Here is a 19,882-nt window from a genome sequence, read left to right as displayed (position 1 = left end):
GAACTCCTAGAGTTACTTTTAATTTATTTTTTATTTAATATTTATTTATTTACTTATTTATTGGCCACAGCATGCAGCTGGCTTGATGTGGGATCTCAGTTCCCAGACCAGGGGTTGAGTGGACCCAGGGCAGCAGCAGTGAGAGCCCGCATCCTAGCCACTAGACCCCCAGGGAATTTTTTAAAAGCATCATTTAAAAGAATAGTGTTTGCTTCTCTTCTTCCATGTCCCCCCCCCACCCCCCCCAAGGAAAAGGCTTTAAAACCTGTTTTGAACAAAACGATCTTGGAGTATGATTTCATTGTATAGCACTAGTGTGCCCAGATACAAATTGCTTGGTTGGAAAGGCAGTTTGTGATGGTTACTCAGACATTGTTTGCTGAGTGATTGTATCAGAGGGCGGCCTGCATACAGCCTGCCGCTGGAGACCCTGCTCATCTCGGCGCTGATGAGCCCTCTTTCCTCTCTGCCACAGTTCTGAAAAATAACACTGTGAAAGTGGAGACAGAAGCCGAAGATGCTGCCCTGGACTGCTCGGTGAATTCCAGGTCCTCCGAGAAGCACCCTCTGGACGGCGTCTTCACTGCCCTCCAGGACTCTAGCAAGAGGAAGCAGCCCAGCGGCAGTGGCGGCGGCGACGGCCCGCCCGACCCGGTTCCGAGCGTGAAGCGGCGGCGGCTGATTCCCGAGGTGAGGGTTTGCTCAGGCTCCAGCCCTCTGATGAGATACCGGATCTCTCTACTGGGACGACGCGGGCAGCTGCTAATGCTTTGGGCACGAGAAGCTTTCATTGCAGCTCTCCCAGCTTTGGCTTAAGTTTCTAGAAGGTGTCTTCAACTGGAAGTCTTGTCTGTGTCTGAATTCTCTATTAGGGTTAGGGGAGTCTTCACCATTCGGCTGCTTTTGAGTTCTTTGTTTTGCTTTCTCTACAGGCAAAGCAGGAGCTTGTTGACAGCAAGGACTGTTAAGGAAAGCCTACAGCATTTCACAGAGTGTACACCTTAAGTAGATTCCTAGAGAAGGCGAGGCTTAGCAGGTCTTTTCCTAAATCCATCTTTCGTGTCTATTAGGGGAGCTCGTTAAGTGAATTTTTTCTAAGGAGGAAGAAAGTGTTTTTATAACATGCCTCTTCCCTCTAACTTATCAGTTGTATGAATTTGCTTTATTTCTTAATCCCCTGCTGGTTGTAGTGAACTTTGCTGAATTCTGGAACTGGACCCGGTGGTTTCCTCTAGTAGCCTGTGGTCCAAATGGGAGATAAGACAGGTACACAGAAGTTAAAGAGTTAAGAGTAAGGAGAGAGGAGTTAGGAAGATGAGATGTCTGGTGGGGGTGCCTGGTCCACAGAGCCCACCTGCAGACAAGCAGATCACACCTTAAACTCATGTTCCCAGGCTCTCCAACCAAGCCACTTTCCCACCATTTCTCTCTCTCTCTTTCTCCCTCTCTCACTCATGGATACACACACACACACACACACACACAGACGCACACGCTCTTTGGGAACCCAGATGGGCATTTCAGCTTCTGCATGTGTGTCCCAAAGAGCCCGTGTTTCAGAGCTGGTTATCATTAGTCAGTACCCCTGGGGGTGTCAGCCTGGGACACTCTGGGTTGTTACTGGGTTTATTTTAATTCTCCTCTGTTAGATGCTATGGCAGATCCAGATCGAAATAAATTGGGTATTGATGGATTTTAGAGATTTAGTGAGTCTTCATTAAGTAAAAGCTGTCCTTTTTCTCAATTGTCGAAATGATAAGATAAAGATTTTCACAAGGGGAGTTCCCATCGTGGTGCAGTGGTTAACGAATCCGACTAGGAACCATGAGGTTGCAAGTTCGGTCCCTGCCCTTGCTCAGTGGGTTAAGGATCCGGCGTTGCCGTGAGCTGTGGTGTAGGTCGCAGACTCGGCTTGGATCCCGCATTGCTGTGGCTCTGGCGTAGGCTGGTGGCTACAGCTCCGATTCGACCCTTAGCCTGGGAACCTCCATATGCTGCGGGAGCGGCCCAAAGAAATAGCAAAAAGACAAAAAAAAAAAAAAAAAAGAACATTGAGGGGTTCGTTCATTCATTCATTTATTCGGGATTTTTTTCCAAACGGCTCTATCATAATATAATTCACATACTATATAATTCACCAGTTTAAATTGTACAAGTCAGGGGTTTTTAGTATAAGTCACAGGATTGTGCAACCATTACTACCATAACTTTTAGAACGTTTTCATCACCCCACAAAGAAATCCTGTACCCAATTAAGCAAGTTGCTCCCCCCTCCTCTAGCTCCTGGCAACCATTCATCTGCTTTCTGTCTCTATGGGTTTGCCTATTCTGGATATTTCATATCAATGGAGTCATAGAATATGTGACCCTTTGTGTCTCTCACTGAGCAAAATGTTCTCAGTGCTCATCCGTGCTTAATATGCATCAGTTCTTCATTCCTTTCTATGGCTGTTCAATATTTCATGGTATGAATATAGCACATTTTGTTTATCATTCATCACTTGATGGACTTTTTGGTTGATCCTATGGGTTAGACCCCTTGAGCCTGAAAGTACTGAGAAGTTTGAGAAGCACTATGTTATGTCCCTGAAAACATCTTCTGTGGACATTACATTTCTACTTGTGGTCTGTTCTGTAAACTCTTTCACATTTTCTTTGCAAGTAAAAATCTGAGTTCAAGAGATGGAATATAGGGAGTTCGCATTGTGGTTTAGCGGTAACGAACCCAACTAGTAACCATGAGGATGCGAGTTCTATCCCTGGCCCTGCTCAGTGGGTTAAGGATCTGGTGTTGCTGCGAGCTCTGGTGTAGGTCACAGAGGCGGCTTGGATCCCATGTTGCTGTGGCTGTGGTGTAGGTTGGCAGCTGCAGCTCTAATTTGATCCCTAGCCCAGGAAGCCCCACGTGCTGAAGGTGAGGCCATAAAAAAAAAAAAAAAAAAAAAAAAAAAAAGCAAAACCAAAACAGCCACTATTTGATTTGTTCACAGTTCCATGAATCAGCTGGTGGGTCCTCTGGTTTGGCCTGATGTGGCTGAGGCCAGGTGGTCGGGGAAGACCCCACTCCCATCCTGGCCTCACCTGGGCTGACATGACTCCAGCTTCCCTTTATATACCTTCTCTCCCCCTATAAGGAAGAGGCTAACGCAGGCTTGCTCACTTGCCTGGAAGCCTTCCCAGGAGCAAGGAGGGCAAGCTCTGGGGAGCAAACACTTTTCACACCTCTGCTTGGGTCATGTTTGCTCCTGACCCACTAGTCAAATCAAGTCATGTGGCCAAACCTAGATCAAGGGGTGGAAAATAGATGCCCCCTCCTGATGGTGGACACAAGAAAGTCACATTGCAAAGAGGCTTCCACACAAGGTAGGGTGGGCATGGTGGCCGTTTTTATAAACCATTCACTACAGCAAGGAACAGCAAGCTCTTGTATCTAGAAGGCATTCTGACCATGTGTAGGCTGGTTTGTGGCCTTTGTGGTTAGGCTGGGTGATGTACAAATGGTGGCCACTCTTCATCCTTTCATCCACTATGTTTTTGTTGTCATGGCCTCATAGAGAAGAGAGCATCTTCCTATCCTGGGGGCAGAAGAGGAAGGAGAAGGTTCTTAGGATTTGTATTTTAGTTGAATCCTTCAGCACGTGAAGCAAGTCGGGAAAGGTCCTGCACCGGCTAGAGCTCCTTTGGGGTCCTGATGGAGGAATCTCTGTGAGCATCACAGGAATGGTGCGAAGGTTGCAGGGGCTCTTCTGGATCTGATGAGGCACACCCTTTGTCTGGCCAGAACTTCAGGTATCCTCTAGGATCCTGACATGTTTGGGGAAAAGGGAACAAATATATATTTGAATATTTCTAATATGACTTGTCCAATTCTCATATTCTAATTGGTCACCTATGTTTACTTTTCAATGGATTGGCTACAGCAGGCAGTTCTAGAAAGAGTTCCACTCTAGATTTTGGAGTGGAAAAGACATGTGAAGTCCTAGCATTTATTTGGGGTATGTTATTAGCTTTCTTCATTTCCCTTAGTATAGATAAAGTGAGGTTGATAGCCCTGCTCCCCTTCTGTTCTGTAAAAGGAATCTATGCATGTACACACCCTTTGAAATTCTTGAGCTCCTTGTAGAAAGGTGTCACATGAAGGTAAGGCAGTGTTTCCTTTTAAAAGTTTGTGTAAGTTGGAGTTCCCGCTGTGGTGCAGTGGATTAAGGATCCAGCTTTGTGACAGCTCAACTGTGGCGCAGGTTGCAGATACTACTTGGATTTGATCCCTGGCCCTGGAGCTTCCATATGCTGCGAGGATGCCCCCCGCAAAAAAGTTTGTGTTAATAAGTTGATGTGTCAGTAAATCGATGTCCTGGGAACCCTGAGGACTTTAGAAACAATCCGTTGGTTTTGTGAAATCATAGCACATGTTGACTTCTCCACAGTAGTACTAGTCCTAATTCAGAGAAGTTATCCTGGTTTTGGGGGGTTTTTTGGTCTTTTTTGTCTTTTAGGGCTGCCCCCGAGGCACATGGAAGTTCCCAGTCTAGGGGTCCAGTTGGAACTGTAGCTGCCAGCCTACACCACAGCCACAGCAGTGCAGGATCTGAGCTGCACCTGCAACCTACACCACAGCTCACGGCAAAGCCAGATCCATGATCTGGCCAGGGATCGAACCCGCATCCTCATGGATGCTAGTCGGGTTCGATAACCACTGAGCCACGATGGGAGCTTCTAGAGTAGCTATCCTTGATCATTCTCCCCCTGAGGTTTCTCTGATTCATCTTATAGATGCCATCATGGGAGGCACAGGTGGGAGGGGGGAGGCGGAGGTGAGAGAGCAGGAGGCAGAGGTGAGAGAGCAGAAGCAGGGACTATACACAACTATCTTTTTGGGTTTGGTTTTGTTTTGTTTTTTTGGCCGTGTCAACGCCATGTGGAAGTTCCTGGGGCAAGGATGGAACCCATACCACCGCAGCAACAGGAGCCAATGCAGTGAAAACGCTGCATCTTTAACGCACTGTGCTACAAGGAAGTCCTATACAGGACTGTCTTCAGTTTCATCACAGAGTGAGACAGAGGACCCAGAGGCTGAAACAAGCAATAACCCAAAAAAGTGAAAAGCAAGTGCATTAACAGCTCTTGACTACCCACTTGACAAATAGCTCCACTCCTTTTCTTATTTCATTTTATCTGTGTAACAGTGATGAGAGAATTAATATCTCCCCCAGACAGAAGAGCCAACTCAGACATACAAGTTAAAATCAAGTGCCCAGATGCCAATGTGAGCTTGTTCCTGGTGTGAGGTGTCCGCAGTGACTGGGAACACTAGGCTAGGGCTCCCTGCTCCCCAGGCAGGAGGTGAGCCACACCTTCTCTGGTCCAGCCCATAGGGAATGGTCAGTTCCAGAAGGAGTAGAGTCTGGGCCAGATCAGGGGGAGTTCACCATGGGCCTTTGGCCAGTTAGTGGCTTCTCAGACTTTGGTCCCTCCATGGTAGGGTGACACTGCTCCCTCAAGTGGTTTCTTGTGTGGATCCTTGAGACAACCCTTGGAGGGAGCCCAGCACAGGGCCTGCCCCATGTCAGCCTCCAGAAATGTTTACTTACTGCTCCCTAACCCCCGTCTCCAACTCGCACCCTTCTCGTCAGTATTCAGCTGCTTCCCTCCACATGGCTCAGAAGGACAATGGCATGGAATTGCCATCTGACACCCTGGCCTGAGTGCCCTCAACTCTGATCACCTTCCATCTTCTCCTTCAAGCCCACAGAAAGGGGATTGGAGCCAAGAGGGGAGGATTTGAGTGGTAGCCCTGATGCTAAAGGTACGTCACGTTCAAACTCCTTTCGGTGCTGCCCTCTTGTTTATCCATGACACTGGGTACAACGTTTAGAGGAAAAATAAAACCGCCCTCAAAAATTTTACAAAAGGGTGTATAAAGAGTTACTGGCGCCTCCACTGGGAAAGGCTTCATAGCCAAATACAGCAGATGTGGGAGGTGAGTAGCCAGCATTTTTATTGCTAGCCATCTTTTTGTTCATGGAAGTGGTTGGGGGGGGATAGTCCAGAGCCCTATGCCAGGCAGAAGTTAGCTTTGTTCTCCTGGGGTTCTTTGTTTCTTTTGTTTGTTTTTGATCCCAAAGTGTCCTTGTAGTTTATCTTCCAATGGAATGAGAATGGAAATGCCATCTTATTCACTCAGCACAAGGGTCCCAAACACCTAAGTGTCTGTCGCTGTGGAACCAGTTGGAGGTTTGCAGTCATTTCTACAGCAATTCTAGAGATGGGTACCACGCCCATGCCCATTTCAGTGAGGCTCAGAGAAGCTAACGCTGCCAAGCCTGCTGGATGTCGAACTGTGTCCTTAAATCCAGGAGGCCCCAAGCACTGTGGGGTATTTGTAAGATGCTGTGAGGAGCCCCTGGGGATGCCCTGCTCTGATATTTTGCCATTCCTGTGGTCTTTCTCATCCCCCTTCACTATAGTTGCTTTATCTCCCCAGGTGCTTTTTTTTTTTTTTAGGCACAATAGCACCATACACTGTCAGCAGTATAGGAGTGACCCAAGGATAAAAGCCACAAGGCCCGAGGCAGGCTTGTTCCCTGTTTCCCCAGGGCCTTTCACAGTGCCCGACAGGTGTTAGGCACTCAGTAATATTTGTTTATTGACTCTGCATGGTAACAAGTTCTTCCATTCCTTTTTGCTAACTATATCTGGTCATTTAATAATGATGAGGAGGAGGAAGATAATGAAAAAAGTAAAGCCTCACCTCTGCCTCTATTGTTTGGAGGTGGGTAGTGGTGCCAGCCCCCCAGGAGCCCTTTCTCATCGTCTGTCCTTGATGCCACATTAATTCTCAACTCACTCCTCTGAAGGCACGCTGCTTTCTTGGTGTTCCAGTTTGCTGACTCTCTGGGCACCATTTAGCTACTCATCATTGGTTGAACTGAGTTCAGTGGCTGCTCTTGGATTTGGAGTCCTGGGGTAGGTGTTCAGCGCTTGGAGCACCTCCATGGAAACCGGGTCCCCCAGCTGTCGCTGGCCACAGAAAGGTGGGGTCTCCCTTAAATCCTGCTCGCTTATTATCCTGCATCACCCTCCTTTTGAGTGGTCAGATTCTCCAGCAGAGAGCTTTGGGCATCCCCACCTGAGACTCAGGGTGCTCGTGGAATGAAAGGCGTGGCTCTGGTCCAGGAGAGATGCTGGCACCGCCGAGCCTGAGCCATGCAGCCGAGTTCCCATATGGTTGGAAGATGAGCCTTAGAGAATTGGGAATGGTGTCAGCCAGACGCCAGTGCCAAGTAGCACAGATTTAAAGATTTCTTGATACTCCTAGACAGCTGAGCAGAGATTTTATCAGCAGCAGCACAGGCAGCCAGCCCCTCGTCGCCTTGGCAGCATTTGTGGAATTAATTGGAGCACTGAGTTGACAGGACACCAGTGTGGGGACATCTAAGAGCCTTCTCTTTGGTGCGTGTGTCGTGTTTTGTGCTGAATTGTATAGCCAAGGTCCCTGGGAGTGAGGAATGTTGCCCTCTGCTGGGACTCTAACTTAATTTTTTATTCGAGCAAGTTAGCCAAAAATGTTTGTATCGATGGCAGTGTTTTTAACATGCTGCTTGGTAGAAACTGAAATATTTTTATTAATGAGGCTGCATAGTGCAAGTTATAGGGGGGATTTCCAGTTCAGATATACTCCGGCCTCCGCCTGCTGTAGGAATGTGGTGGTGGGGGAGGGAGGGGAAGAAACGACTCGGGTTTGTTTTGTTCAGAAGAAACTTGTCCCTGTGCTTATTTCCTACACTGGGGGCTAATGAGAGCAGGTTCCCCCAGAACGGGTATGCTGACTGCATGGCGTGTACGTTTCTGGTGATCTCTTTCTGCACGGAATCTTTATTTTATTTTATTTATTTATTTATTTTGCTTTTTGGGGCCACTCCTATGGCATATGGAGGTTCCCAGTATAGGGGTCCAGTCAGAGCGACAGCTGCCGGCCTATGCCAGAGCCACAGCAACGCCGGATCCTTAACACACCGAGCGAGGCCAGGAATTGAACCCTCATCCTCATGGATGCTAGTCACATTCCTTTCTGCTGCACCATGATGGGAACTCCCATTTTAAATGTATTAGTGGAAGCACTTGTTCCAAAGCCCTTGCTTTGCCCCTTTTCTAAAGTCAGTTGTGATGCAATTATGATTTTTTTTTTTTTTTTTGCAATATTGATTGTTTTCATGATTGGCATTACACACTCATATTTCTCTATACTGGTAAAAACCTCATGAAACTTTCACGATCTGGGACCTCCAAAATGATTTTGGTGTAATAGAATTTAATGGTGAGTGAGTTGCTAAAAATCTAATTTAGAGTCTATAGGAATTAGCAAGTAAGACAATTTGAATTCATTAGGGTAATGCTTTTCAGCAGTGATACTGTTATAAATCCTCTTTATGGAGACATACAGTTAATGTGTATGGATTTGTATGTAAATACATAGACACAGAGAAACAACTTCTCAAATTTACTTTACTGTGTGCAATGCTTTCTAATATTTTCTGTTCCGTTTCCTTATTTTTCCTTCCTTCCTGTCTCTCCTATTTCCTTCTTCCCTCCCTCTTTCTTATATGCTGGGCTTGACCCATCAAATCAGGGTTATCGTTTACCAATGAGTCACGTGATGATCCATGCTTCCAAACATGCTGCGTCAGGGGTAAAGGCTTTCAACCTCTCCGTCCCTTCCATTCCCCAAGTTTCTGAGGTGTGTGTACGTGGCTTCTTTTTTTCTTTCCTTCCTTCCTTTTAAAAATTATCCTCTGCTTCCCGCCAGATCGCAGAAGTGAAAGAAATGAAAAGAGCTTGAAACCCCACCTTCAGCTCAGTTGTCCTTCCTGTACTCCTCCCAGCCCCAGCCTTTAGGGCAAACAGCCCTCAAAGAATACCTTCCGTGAGTGCCTTAGCTTGCCTTAGCCTGCCGCGCTGGAGGAAAGTCCTCTTGTTTCCTGGTTGAAAGTAATCATTACAGCTAGTTCAATAAAAGGCCCATAGCATTGTCACTGCTCTGGCTTGGGAAGAGCATTGTTTAATAATAATCAATACTGTAACAGTAAATATTTAGCAGGCACTTACTGTGATTCAGACACAGCCTCAGCATTTCATCCACACTATCTCATTAGGTCCTCATAGCTACCCGGGGTGCCCTGAGATGGGGTACCATTACACATCCCTGAGTTACACGCAGGAAGCCGAAGCAGGAAAGGTCACACAGAGGCACTATCCATGCCTTTATACCTCCCTGCAGTCATGTTATTCCTGAAGGTAGTGGCCTCTCTGAACAGCAGCCCCTTCCTTTCTTCCTCCCTCCCTCCTGCACCATGCAGAGGTTCATGGGCCAGGGCCAGACCCTTAGCCACCAGGGAACTCCAGCTTCTTTTTCTTACGCATATATGTAAGACTGATAGACACCTCGCCCTGCTTAACGAACATTCATTGAGCTCTTCTGTGTCCCAGGCACTTTGCAAAACACTGGGGATGCACTTGGGCAGTACCTGGTCCCATCATGCAACCATCATGCAAAGTGATGAGGATGAGGACAGCTTGGTGAGGAGTGAGGAGACCCCATGAGGGAGAGGGGGCAGGTGGCAGGCTCCGCCCAGCCCGGCATGCCCCTGGTCCTCTGCTCTGCTCTTGAGAAGTTTAGTAGCAGGAGGAGAGGGGAGAAGGGCCAGGGACCTCTGATCCCTGCATCAGCTTATAGAGACAAACCCTGAAGACAGTACTGGCTACCTCTGTGGGATAACTAAGACACTTAAAAGGATTCCTTTGCCTTCAGGCTCCTGAGAGAGTGAGGTAGCTCTTCTTTTGCATGGGTCGTTGTCCACAGAGATGCAAGAGAAAAAATAACTTTGTTTGACATGAGTCTGACAATTCTGTTATCTAAAAGAGAGTCCAGGAAGTAATTCATCAGTTTAAATAAACGATAACATGTGGGAGGTTCAGAAGGGTCAAAGTTTGATATATTTATGTGGCCTCATGGTCTCTTCCCCGCCCCAGGCCTACATATTACTCACCTGCCTTGTAACTCCAGCCCCCTGAGATTGTCTCTGTTCCTTATATTTTTTTTGGCTGTAAGAAAAGAGCATCTCAGGAGTTCCCGTCGTGGCTCAGTGGCTAACGAATCCGACTAGGAACCATGAGGTTGCGGGTTCGATCCCTGGCCTTGCTCAGTGGGTCAAGGATCCGGCATTGCCGTGAGTTGTGGTGTAGGTTGCAGACGCGGCTCAGATCCTGCATTGCTGTGGTTGTGGCATAGGCCAGTGGCTACAGCTCCGATTAGACCCCTAGCCTGGGAACCTCCATATGCCACAAGTGCGGCCCTAGAAGAGGCAAAAAGACAAAAAAAAAAAAAAAAAGAAAAGGAAAGAAAAGAGCATCTCTTGTCCTTGTATTGTGCTGGTATTAGTTATCGAAATGCTTATAGAAGACACTGATTTGCATGGATGAGATAAACTGAGGGCAGATACTGTCTTCCGGGCCTGGGCCACCCAGAGAGGCCCAACAGCTAGTTAGAAATGCAGAGTCAGGAATCAGAATCTGTATTCTAACTAGCCCTCAGGTGATCCCTGTGGATATTAGACTTGCAGGCGCATTGGGCTCGGCCAGGCCACTCTAGCCGTATTTTCCCTCCAGGTGGGGAAGCGCCCTGAGGATGCACTTTGTTCTTGTCCATTTTCTAGTTGCCTGAGGCACATGCCTGTCTGCAGAAGCACGTGCTTTGTGCTTCAACACTGCCTGCTCCCCTGACGCCCACCAGTGCTCACCAATTAGCTCTTCTGCTTAATTAGACCCTCAAAAATATATTGCAGTACATTTGGGGGTCAAATTCAGCATTTGTCAAAAACAGAGTTATGACTGAGATACAATGAATGACACATATTTAAAGTGTCCCATTTGACAGGTGTCAACATGTGTATACCAGTGAAACCAGGCCACAATCAAGATGGGAAACCTACGGAGTTCCCGTTGTAGCTCAGTGGTTAATGAACCAGACTAGTATCCATGAGGATGGGCGGGTTTGATCCTTGGCCTTGCTCAGTGGGTTAAGGATCCAGCATTGCCGTGAGCTGTGGTGTAGGTCGCAGATGCAGCTCGGATCCTGCATTGCTGTGGCTGCGGTGTAGGCCAGCAGCTGCAGCTCCAATTCGACCCCTAGCTGGGGAATCTCCATAGGCCGTGGGTGAGGCCCTAAAAAGACAAAAAAAGAAAAAGATGAGAAACATACCTGTCACCTGGTATCAGGAAAGTTTCCTTGTGTCCTTTGCCTCCTCCCACCACCCCCAGGTAACCACTCCCCTGCTTTCTGTCTCTAAAGATGAATTTGCTTTTCTAGAATTTTATGTGAATGGAATCTTACAGGCCTCTTTTGTTAGTCTGGCTTCTTTCAGTCAGTGTAATTATTTTGAGATTCATCACAAGCACCACGTTTATCAGCTCAGTTGCTGAGTATTGTTCTGTTGTATGAGTACAGCAGAGTCTGTCTCTAGACTTGGTGATAAAAGTCTGGGTTGTTTCTAGTTTGCGGCTATTTACAAACAGAGCTGCCATGAACATCTGCATACAAATCTTTGTGTGATCATGTGCTTTCCCTTTTCCTTGGTAAATAAATACCTAGGGACAGAAGGCCTGGATCACATGGTCTCCTATATAGTTAATTTCTTTTAAAAAATAATCAACTGTTGTCCAAAGTGGTCATACCATTTTATATCCACCCCAGCAGTGTATGAGAGTTCCAGTTCCTTCACATCCTCTCCAACACTGTATTGTTTGTCTTTTTTTTTTTGGTCTTTTTAGGGCTGCAGCCCCGACATATGGAGGTTCCCAGGCGTGGGGTCCAATCGGAGCTATAGCCCCCAGCCTATGCCACAGCCACAGCAACATGGGATCCGAGCTGTGTCACAGACACAGCTCATGGCAACACCAGATCCTTAACCCACTTAGTAGGCCCATGGATCGAACCTGTGTCCTCATGGATGCTAGTCAGGTTCGCTAACCGCTGAGCTATGACGGGAACTCCATGTCTGTCTTTTGGATTACACCCATTCTAGTAGAGGGTGTGTGGTATCTCAGTGTGTTTTTTTTTTTTTTTTTGGCTTTTTGGCTTTTTGGCTTTTTGCTATTTCTTTCGGCCGCTCCCGCGGCATATGGAGGTTCCCAGGCTAGGGGTCTAATCGGAGCTGTAGCCACTGGCCTACGCCAGAGCCACAGCAACTCGGGATCCGAGCCGCCGCGTCTGCAACCTACACCACAGCTCACGGCAACGCCGGATCGTTAACCCACTGAGCAAGGGCAGGGACCGAACCCGCAACCTCATGGTTCCTAGTCGGATTCGTTAACCAATGCGCCACGATGGGAACTCCTCAGTGTGGTTTTAATGTGCATTGTAATAATTATCTTTTTATGTGCTTATTTGCCATTTATATAGCATTGTTCTTTTTTTTTTTTTTTTTTTTTTTTTTGTATATTAGGATCACACCTGCAGCACATGGAAGTTCCCAGGATAGGGGTGGCCGGTGTATGCCACAGCCACATAAACACCAGATCCAAGCCACATCTACACCACAGCTCACGGCAATGCTGGATCCTTAACCCACTGAGTGAGGCCAGGGATCAAACATGCATCCTCATGGATACTAGTCAGGTTCATTATAGCTGAGTCACGAAGGGAACTCCTATACAGCCTCTTTGAAGAGGCTGTTGAAACCATTAGATGGGTTGTATGTCGTTACTGAGTTTGAGTGTCCTTTATGTCTGGGTTCAAGTGCTTTATCAGATAAATGATTTGGTACTATTTTCTTCCAGCCTGAGCTTGTTTTTCATTCTTCTAAAGAAGTTTTCAATTTTGATGAAGTCCAATTGATCAGCTTGTTCTCTCATGGATCATATTTGTGGTGGAATAGCTGAGAAATACTGGCCTAAAACAAGGTCATAAAGGATTGCTCTTAGGTTTTCTTCTAGAAGTGTTAGAGTTTTAAGACAGCATTTATTTTTACATCAACCTTCCACTTATAGTTAGTTTTTGTATGTTATATGTAGGATAAAAACCTTTCATTTTTTACCTTTTTTTTTTCTTTGCCTATATGTATCCAGTTTTTTCAGCATCATTTGTTGAAAAGATTATCCTTGCTCCACTGAATTGCCTTTCAATTTGTGTTGAGAATCACTTGTCCATATAGATGTAAATAAGCCTCTAAAACTGTCCAGGCCTGGCAGTGGGGAAAATCACTAATGAAAGCAGTGAGAACTCCATGATCCTAAATGGTCTGGTCAGGTGCCTTCTGGTAGGGAGTTTGGACTCAAGCTTTGAAGTCTTTAAAGAGTATCTTGGAGTCTGATTAGGGGAGACTAATGCCTTGGGAGTCCATTAGGGGTGGACCTGCAGTGTGCCAGCCTTGAGTGAGTTGAGATAATCCCTGAAATCATTTTTGGTAGGGCTTAATCCTCTCACCGTCCTCTGTTGAGCAACACTGGATAGAACCTATAAAATACCTTTCTAGATGCATCAGGGAAGCGAGAATACTTTACGTGCAATGAGTACTTTAGTATGTGGGGTTTAATACTCTCCTTTGATTGAGATGGGCTACTGGACCACTAGGAGACCAAGACTTAGAAACCAGGAGGCCTTGTCATTTTATGGAATCCACAGTCGCCTGAACTTTGGGGAGTTCTGGGCCTTTTCTAGCCTGAGTTCAGACATGACTTCAGGCAGTGGTAGAGTGGCAGCAGACTGCCACTCTCATAACCCCATTTCTTCCAAGCTCAGCACTGTGCATCTCAGAAGCTGTCCAGAGTGGAGACACGTGCTCCCCTAGAGGCTGCAAACTGGACAACAGACTGCTGCCTTCTGGAGGTGCCCTAGGCGGGGATCCTCCCTGTCTGAAAGCAGTCAGGGTCATGAGGTGGCCTGCCCATGGCCAAACTGCCACAGGAGCTCCTCCTGTTCCTGAGGTCTCTCTCCTGGACCTCTCAGGACTCTTGCCCAGCTTTGCCAGCATCTGTTCCTGGTCTTCTGCCAGGCCCTGTGGGCAGGAAGTCCAGCACTGATGTTCCACAGGAATTGGAAGCCTTTGGGGTCCAGCCTGAGCCTCTCAGGAATTAGAGCAGGTTTGGTGCTGGGATGCAGGTTGGTATCAGTTGTGTGTTCCTGAACCAGCAGAGTGATTCCCCAGGCCCAGGAAGCACTTTCTCACAAGTTCCTGAGATTGACCTTGGCCCGTCTGTGCAGGACACAGACCAGTGTCTAGTGTCGTAAATCAGAACACTCACCTAACACAGTTTTTGTTTTCCAGGCGCTCCTAGCAGGCATGCGGAACCGGGAGAACAGCTCGCCCTGCCAGGGCAACGGGGAGCAGGCGGGCAGGGGCAGGAACTCGGGCTCGGTGTGGCCGGGAGAGGAGGAGCCGGGCAATGACGTGACCACGCCCTCCTACAAGAAGCCTCTGTACGGCATCTCGCACAAGATCATGGAGAAGAAGAACCCTCCCCCTGGGGACGTGCTCAACACGTACGAGCTCTTTGAGAAGGCGAATCCCAGCAACAGCCCCTCACCACTGCGGCTCCTGAATGAGCCACAGAAGCGAGACTGTGGCGGTGGCGCGGCGGCCACCGACGGCGACCCCAACATCTACTTTCTCATCCAGAAGATGTTCTACATGCTCAACACGCTCTCCTCCAACATGTCGCAGCTGCACAGCAAGGTGGACCTGCTGTCCCTGGAGGTGAGCCGCATCAAGAAGCAGGTGAGCCCCACGGAGATGGTGGCCAAATTCCAGCCGCCCCCTGAGTACCAGCTCACGGCGGCCGAGCTCAAGCAGATCGTGGACCAGAGCCTGTCAGGCGGCGACCTGGCCTGCCGCCTGCTGGTGCAGCTCTTCCCCGAGCTCTTCAGCGACGTGGACTTCTCCCGGGGCTGCAGCGCCTGCGGCTTTGCGGCCAAACGGAAGCTGGAGTCGCTGCACCTGCAGCTCATCCGCAACTACGTGGAGGTCTACTACCCGTCGGTGAAGGACACGGCCGTGTGGCAGGCGGAGTGCCTGCCCCAGCTGAACGACTTCTTCAGCCGCTTCTGGGCCCAGCGGGAAATGGAGGACAGCCAGCCCAGCGGCCAGGTCGCCGGCTTCTTTGAGGCTGACCAGGTGGACTCGGGCCATTTCCTGGACAACAAAGACCAGGAGGAAGCCCTGTCCCTGGACCGGAGCAGCACCATCGCCTCGGACCATGTGGTGGACACACAGGACCTCACTGAGTTCCTGGATGAAGCCTCTTCGCCGGGGGAGTTCGCCGTCTTCCTTCTCCACCGGCTCTTCCCCGAGCTCTTCGACCACCGGAAGCTGGGCGAGCAGTACAGTTGCTACGGGGACGGCGGCAGGCAGGAGCTGGACCCGCAGAGGCTGCAGATCATCCGCAACTACACAGAGATCTACTTCCCCGACATGCAGGAGGAGGAGGCCTGGCTGCAGCAGTGCGCCCAGCGCATCAATGATGAGCTCGAGGGCTTGGGGCTAGATGCGGGCAGCGAGGGCGAGGCCGCGCGGGATGACTGCTACGACTCCTCCAGCCTGCCCGATGACATCTCCGTGGTCAAGGTGGAAGACAGTTTCGAGGGCGAGCGGCCTGGCCGGCGGTCCAAGAAGATCTGGCTGGTGCCCATCGATTTCGACAAGCTGGAGATCCCTCAGCCCGACTTCGAGGTGCCGGGCGCCGACTGCCTGCTCAGCAAAGAGCAGCTACGCAGCATCTACGAGAGCAGCCTGTCCATTGGCAACTTCGCCTCACGCCTGCTGGTGCACCTGTTCCCCGAGCTCTTCACCCACGAGAACTTGCGGAAGCAGTATAACTGCAGCGGCTCCCTGGGCAAGAAGCAGCTGGACCCGTCTCGCATCAAGCTCATCCGCCACTACGTGCAGCTGCTCTACCCGCGGGCCAAGAACGACCGCGTCTGGACGCTGGAGTTCGTGGGCAAACTGGACGAGCGCTGCCGGCGCCGGGACACGGAACAGAGGCGCTCCTACCAGCAGCAGCGCAAGGTCCATGTGCCAGGGCCCGAGTGCAGGGACCTGGCCAGCTATGCAATCAACCCTGAGCGGTTCCGGGAGGAATTTGAGGGGCCCCCACTGCCCCCTGAAAGGAGCAGCAAGGACTTCTGCAAGATCCCCCTGGACGAGCTGGTGGTGCCCTCGCCCGACTTCCCGGTGCCTTCGCCGTACCTGCTGTCAGACAAGGAGGTGCGCGAGATCGTGCAGCAGAGCCTTTCCGTGGGCAACTTCGCCGCCCGGCTGCTCGTCAGGCTCTTCCCCGAACTCTTCACCGCCGAGAACCTGCGGCTGCAGTACAACCACTCCGGGGCCTGCAACAAGAAGCAGCTGGACCCCACGCGCCTGAGGCTTATCCGCCACTACGTGGAGGCCGTGTACCCGGTGGAGAAGATGGAGGAGGTGTGGCACTACGAATGTATCCCGAGCATCGACGAGCGGTGCCGCCGGCCCAACAGGAAGAAATGCGACATCCTGAAGAAAGCCAAGAAGGTGGAAAAGTGATGGACACCTCGGGGCACTGAGCCTTCTGCGGGAGCACACGAGGGTCCACAGCCTTGTCCACAGCCGCGCGCACCTTATGTCGGAGGGGAGTGGCCTACTGCATTTGCACACGTAATCGCTCAGCCAGCTACAAGACAGAAGCCTTTCATTTGGTCTCTTGTACTTATGACATTTGTCCTGTGCTCCTGGTGGCCCAGCCGGAGTCTTGGGAGGGGTGGGGGGAGAGCTGAGCCTTGAGAGCAGAGAGTCAGGGTTCCCACTCCTTGGCAGTGTCGCCCCAAACCCCTCACAATTTGAAATGCAAATTGAGCAACACTCTTGTTCTGCTTCCCACATTTTACATCTTCCATTTTTATCAATTTTTTTTAATTAAAAAGGAAACCGTTTTTAAGAAAATCAGTGGGCTCTATGGAAGCCATTTTGCTTAGAAAAAAAATCTTTTAAATATTTGAAATGAAGTACTGTAAGATGACTTAAGTTGCTGGGATTTTTTTTTTAAGATGGTTTCAGATAATGAAATTTTTAGAAGTGCCATGTTCATGCATGATGGCTAATAATAGCTTCAGGTTGCATAGAAATGGATGTTACTGACCTTGTCTTTTTCATCAGATTTTGGAAGAGTCAAGATGCCTCTCAGATGGCAGTAGAGGGGATGAAATAGCTTGATGTCCTTTTGTCCATGGTCAGTCCTGCTCTCCCTCCTACTGTAGTGCCGAGGAAGGGGCTCAGGGGGTGGCCTGGCCTGTCCCACATTGCTGCGCCGGTAGAATGTTGTGCTCACTCTGTAGCCGAGAACACTGGATGATGATGATGATGATATGAATGTAGATAGACGTGGTAACACGTTCACAATGTCTTCATTTGAACTGTGTCCTTCTACTGCCCCCTTTCCTCTCTAAACGAGGTTGCTGGTTGGAGGGGCAGACACATTTCCTTGGAAGAGAGTGTGTGTGGATATTTGGCTTCTTGTTTGATTTAAGGATGGGTCCCTTGGGGCTCACCAAGAACTGTTTACTTTCCATGTGTGTAATTGTACAAAACCCGGGTTCTGGGAGCTGGATGGTGACGCACCACACGTCAGTGTCAGCTCCTCCAGTCAGTACACATCCTCGTTCCTCAGGGCAGGCCCAGGCCTTGGGCCCTCTTGGGGATACCTGCTATTGGCAGGACACAGGCCATCTCAAATGGGGCGCCCGTGTCCCTTCCCAGGGTCCACTCAGAGCTTTCCCCTTGCATCCCGTAGAAGACCCTGCTGTCCTACATCTGGCCAGTCCTTTGGCCTCGGGGTAAGACACCTCTTCTCTCCCCTCTGGGAAGGTCACACTGATCCAGGCCAGCGGCATGTTCTCTGGGATTCCAACCAGGAAACTCCCCAACAGGTAAAGAAAGTCCTTAATAGGAAAACAATACTTTTTACCTCCCTGATATTGTGCCTAAGAGGGAAAGGAAACAGTCTACCCAAACTGAATACACATCCCACCAGAAAGCTAGAAAATGAATTGATTCAGACAGGGTAGATCTAAAACCCTTGTGAAATATTACAGATTTAATAACCTTGATGGCCTAATATTTTGCTACCTTAAAATGCAGAAATAATGGAAACAATCTGTGAATTTTCTTTATACAGATGAGGGCTTCAGTTCCAGTGGCTGTATGATGGAATTTTGCCTGCACCCAATGGGCATTTTTTGTTTTTTAACATGACAGGATTTTGAGCAATGTAAAGTTGCTGATCTAACTTTAGTAAATTTGCTTTGTCATGGTATTTACAGATTATATCTTTTGAAACTTCGGACCTAAATTATTGCAGTTCAGAAATGCACAGGGACTTCATCGTGACCCTCTCCTACCCACCCACACATGCACACACACATTTCTTAGTAGAAAACTGAAGTGAGATGAAGGGGACCGACATGAAGAACAAGTTCAACCTCTTTGTGCCTGGAAAGGAGGAGAACTGGAGCAGCCGGAGACTCGCTTCCCCTCACCCGGGCCTTTCTCTATGCCTTAGTCGCTCCAGCACACACCTGCATGGCCGCTCGCGCATGCGCGCAGGGCCGACCCAAAGATGGCGTTGGCGCTCTCGCTCCCCGGCCCTGTGGGTGGGAAGGTGCCCGTGGAATTTCTTCTGGTCTCTAGGATGTATCCAAGAGGATTCCAAGCCATGTGAAAACCGCCCTGCTTTCTAGAGGGTGGAATGTGACCCTGCAACTTCAGAAGCACAATCATTTAATAGTTTTTTTTTCAAAGAGCATCCTATCTACCCACAGTGAGACATCAGCAGGTTCTAGGAACGGAATGTGTTTATAACCTAGAGCGTGTTCACTTTTTGGAAACTGCATTTTGGTGTTTTCCTGAATACCTTTCCCTTGTAGGGCTTTCTCCCTCCGCCCAAATCCTAGAGTCCCTTTCAGTGAAGAGAGGTGGATGCTCTCTGTGAGCTGTTTCTTTTCTCTCTCGACTGACTCATCAGGAACCGCCTTCTGGTCCGGGGTCTGTCTGTGTGGTGTCCTCGGTGCTCGAGCCATACAGGTGGGCTCCAGGAGCAGTGTTTTTGTTTTTGTTTTTGTTTTTGTTTTTACACAAAGCAATAGAAGTATTAAAATGCTATTTTTTTCCCAAAATTTGTGTTCCATAAAATCTGTTGGCAAAACCCCTTCTCCTAATTACTCTTCTCCTTCATCTAAAGTCTTTGATTTTTACTTGTTTGTTTATTGGGATCCTTCCCCGCTCATATCCAGAGGACTAAAGAAGTAGCACAGACACATTCTGATGTTAAGTAAAAAATAGCAAGTCACAATAGGTGGTAGTGTCCCTCTGTTAGTAAGATTTAAAAGAATGTATGAAGATAGTCATGAATGTACTAAGTGTTCTAATCCTGCTTCAGTTCACTTTGGCTGTGTCTACATGACCACACACGTTTGACAGGGAGTAAAGTTGTGTCCAGTGTCGTGGGTGTTAGTGTGCCCCTCCCCCTTCAGCGCTGGCCCCGAACCTTCCTTTCTGCTTAGGTTTGGAGGGAGGGGCACCGCGTCAGCAGCTGTCATCAACCCGCCAATGGGATCTACTTAGGGGTGAATGGATTAACTGTTTTAATGCTGAGTCACTGGTCTGACCACACCTCAGCGTGGCCACTCAGGTGCTTGCGGAGATGGCCTCAGTTTCCATCTTTCCCCACAAATGTTTGCTTCTTGCCTGATGGAGGAGGGTCTCGAGAGCCCTTACTGGAGGTCACTGAGCTCTTACCCTGCCTCGCTGTGTAGATAGATGATACGATGTGGGGGCGGGGAGCCCATGGGGCTCTTACTGCCGTT

At 48.9% G+C, this 19,882-nt stretch overlaps 1 protein-coding gene across 1 annotated transcript in view; it reads left to right on the top strand.

The window, feature by feature from the left end:
- The window catches only part of BEND3 (BEN domain containing 3), a 35,751-nt gene extending 16,559 nt beyond the window's left edge, over nt 1-19,192 (top strand). Inside the window, exons 3-4 of the mRNA XM_021090612.2 lie at nt 476-690; nt 14,322-19,192. Coding sequence (XP_020946271.1) covers nt 476-690; nt 14,322-16,568 — 2,462 coding nt within the window. The 3' untranslated portion in view covers nt 16,569-19,192. The remainder of the gene's footprint in view (nt 1-475; nt 691-14,321) is intronic.
- The last annotated feature ends 690 nt before the right edge of the window (nt 19,193-19,882 follow it).

The sequence above is a fragment of the Sus scrofa genome, chromosome 1 (genome assembly GCF_054392235.1).
Source record: "Sus scrofa isolate SSC_HxYL_T2T_F1_AM1 chromosome 1, Sscrofa_HxYL_maternal_Yorkshire_Landrace_v2.0, whole genome shotgun sequence".
NCBI classification, from domain to species: Eukaryota; Metazoa; Chordata; class Mammalia; order Artiodactyla; family Suidae; genus Sus; species Sus scrofa.
Note: the sequence above shows the minus strand (reverse complement) of the source record. Positions and strands in the feature narration are given on the sequence as shown.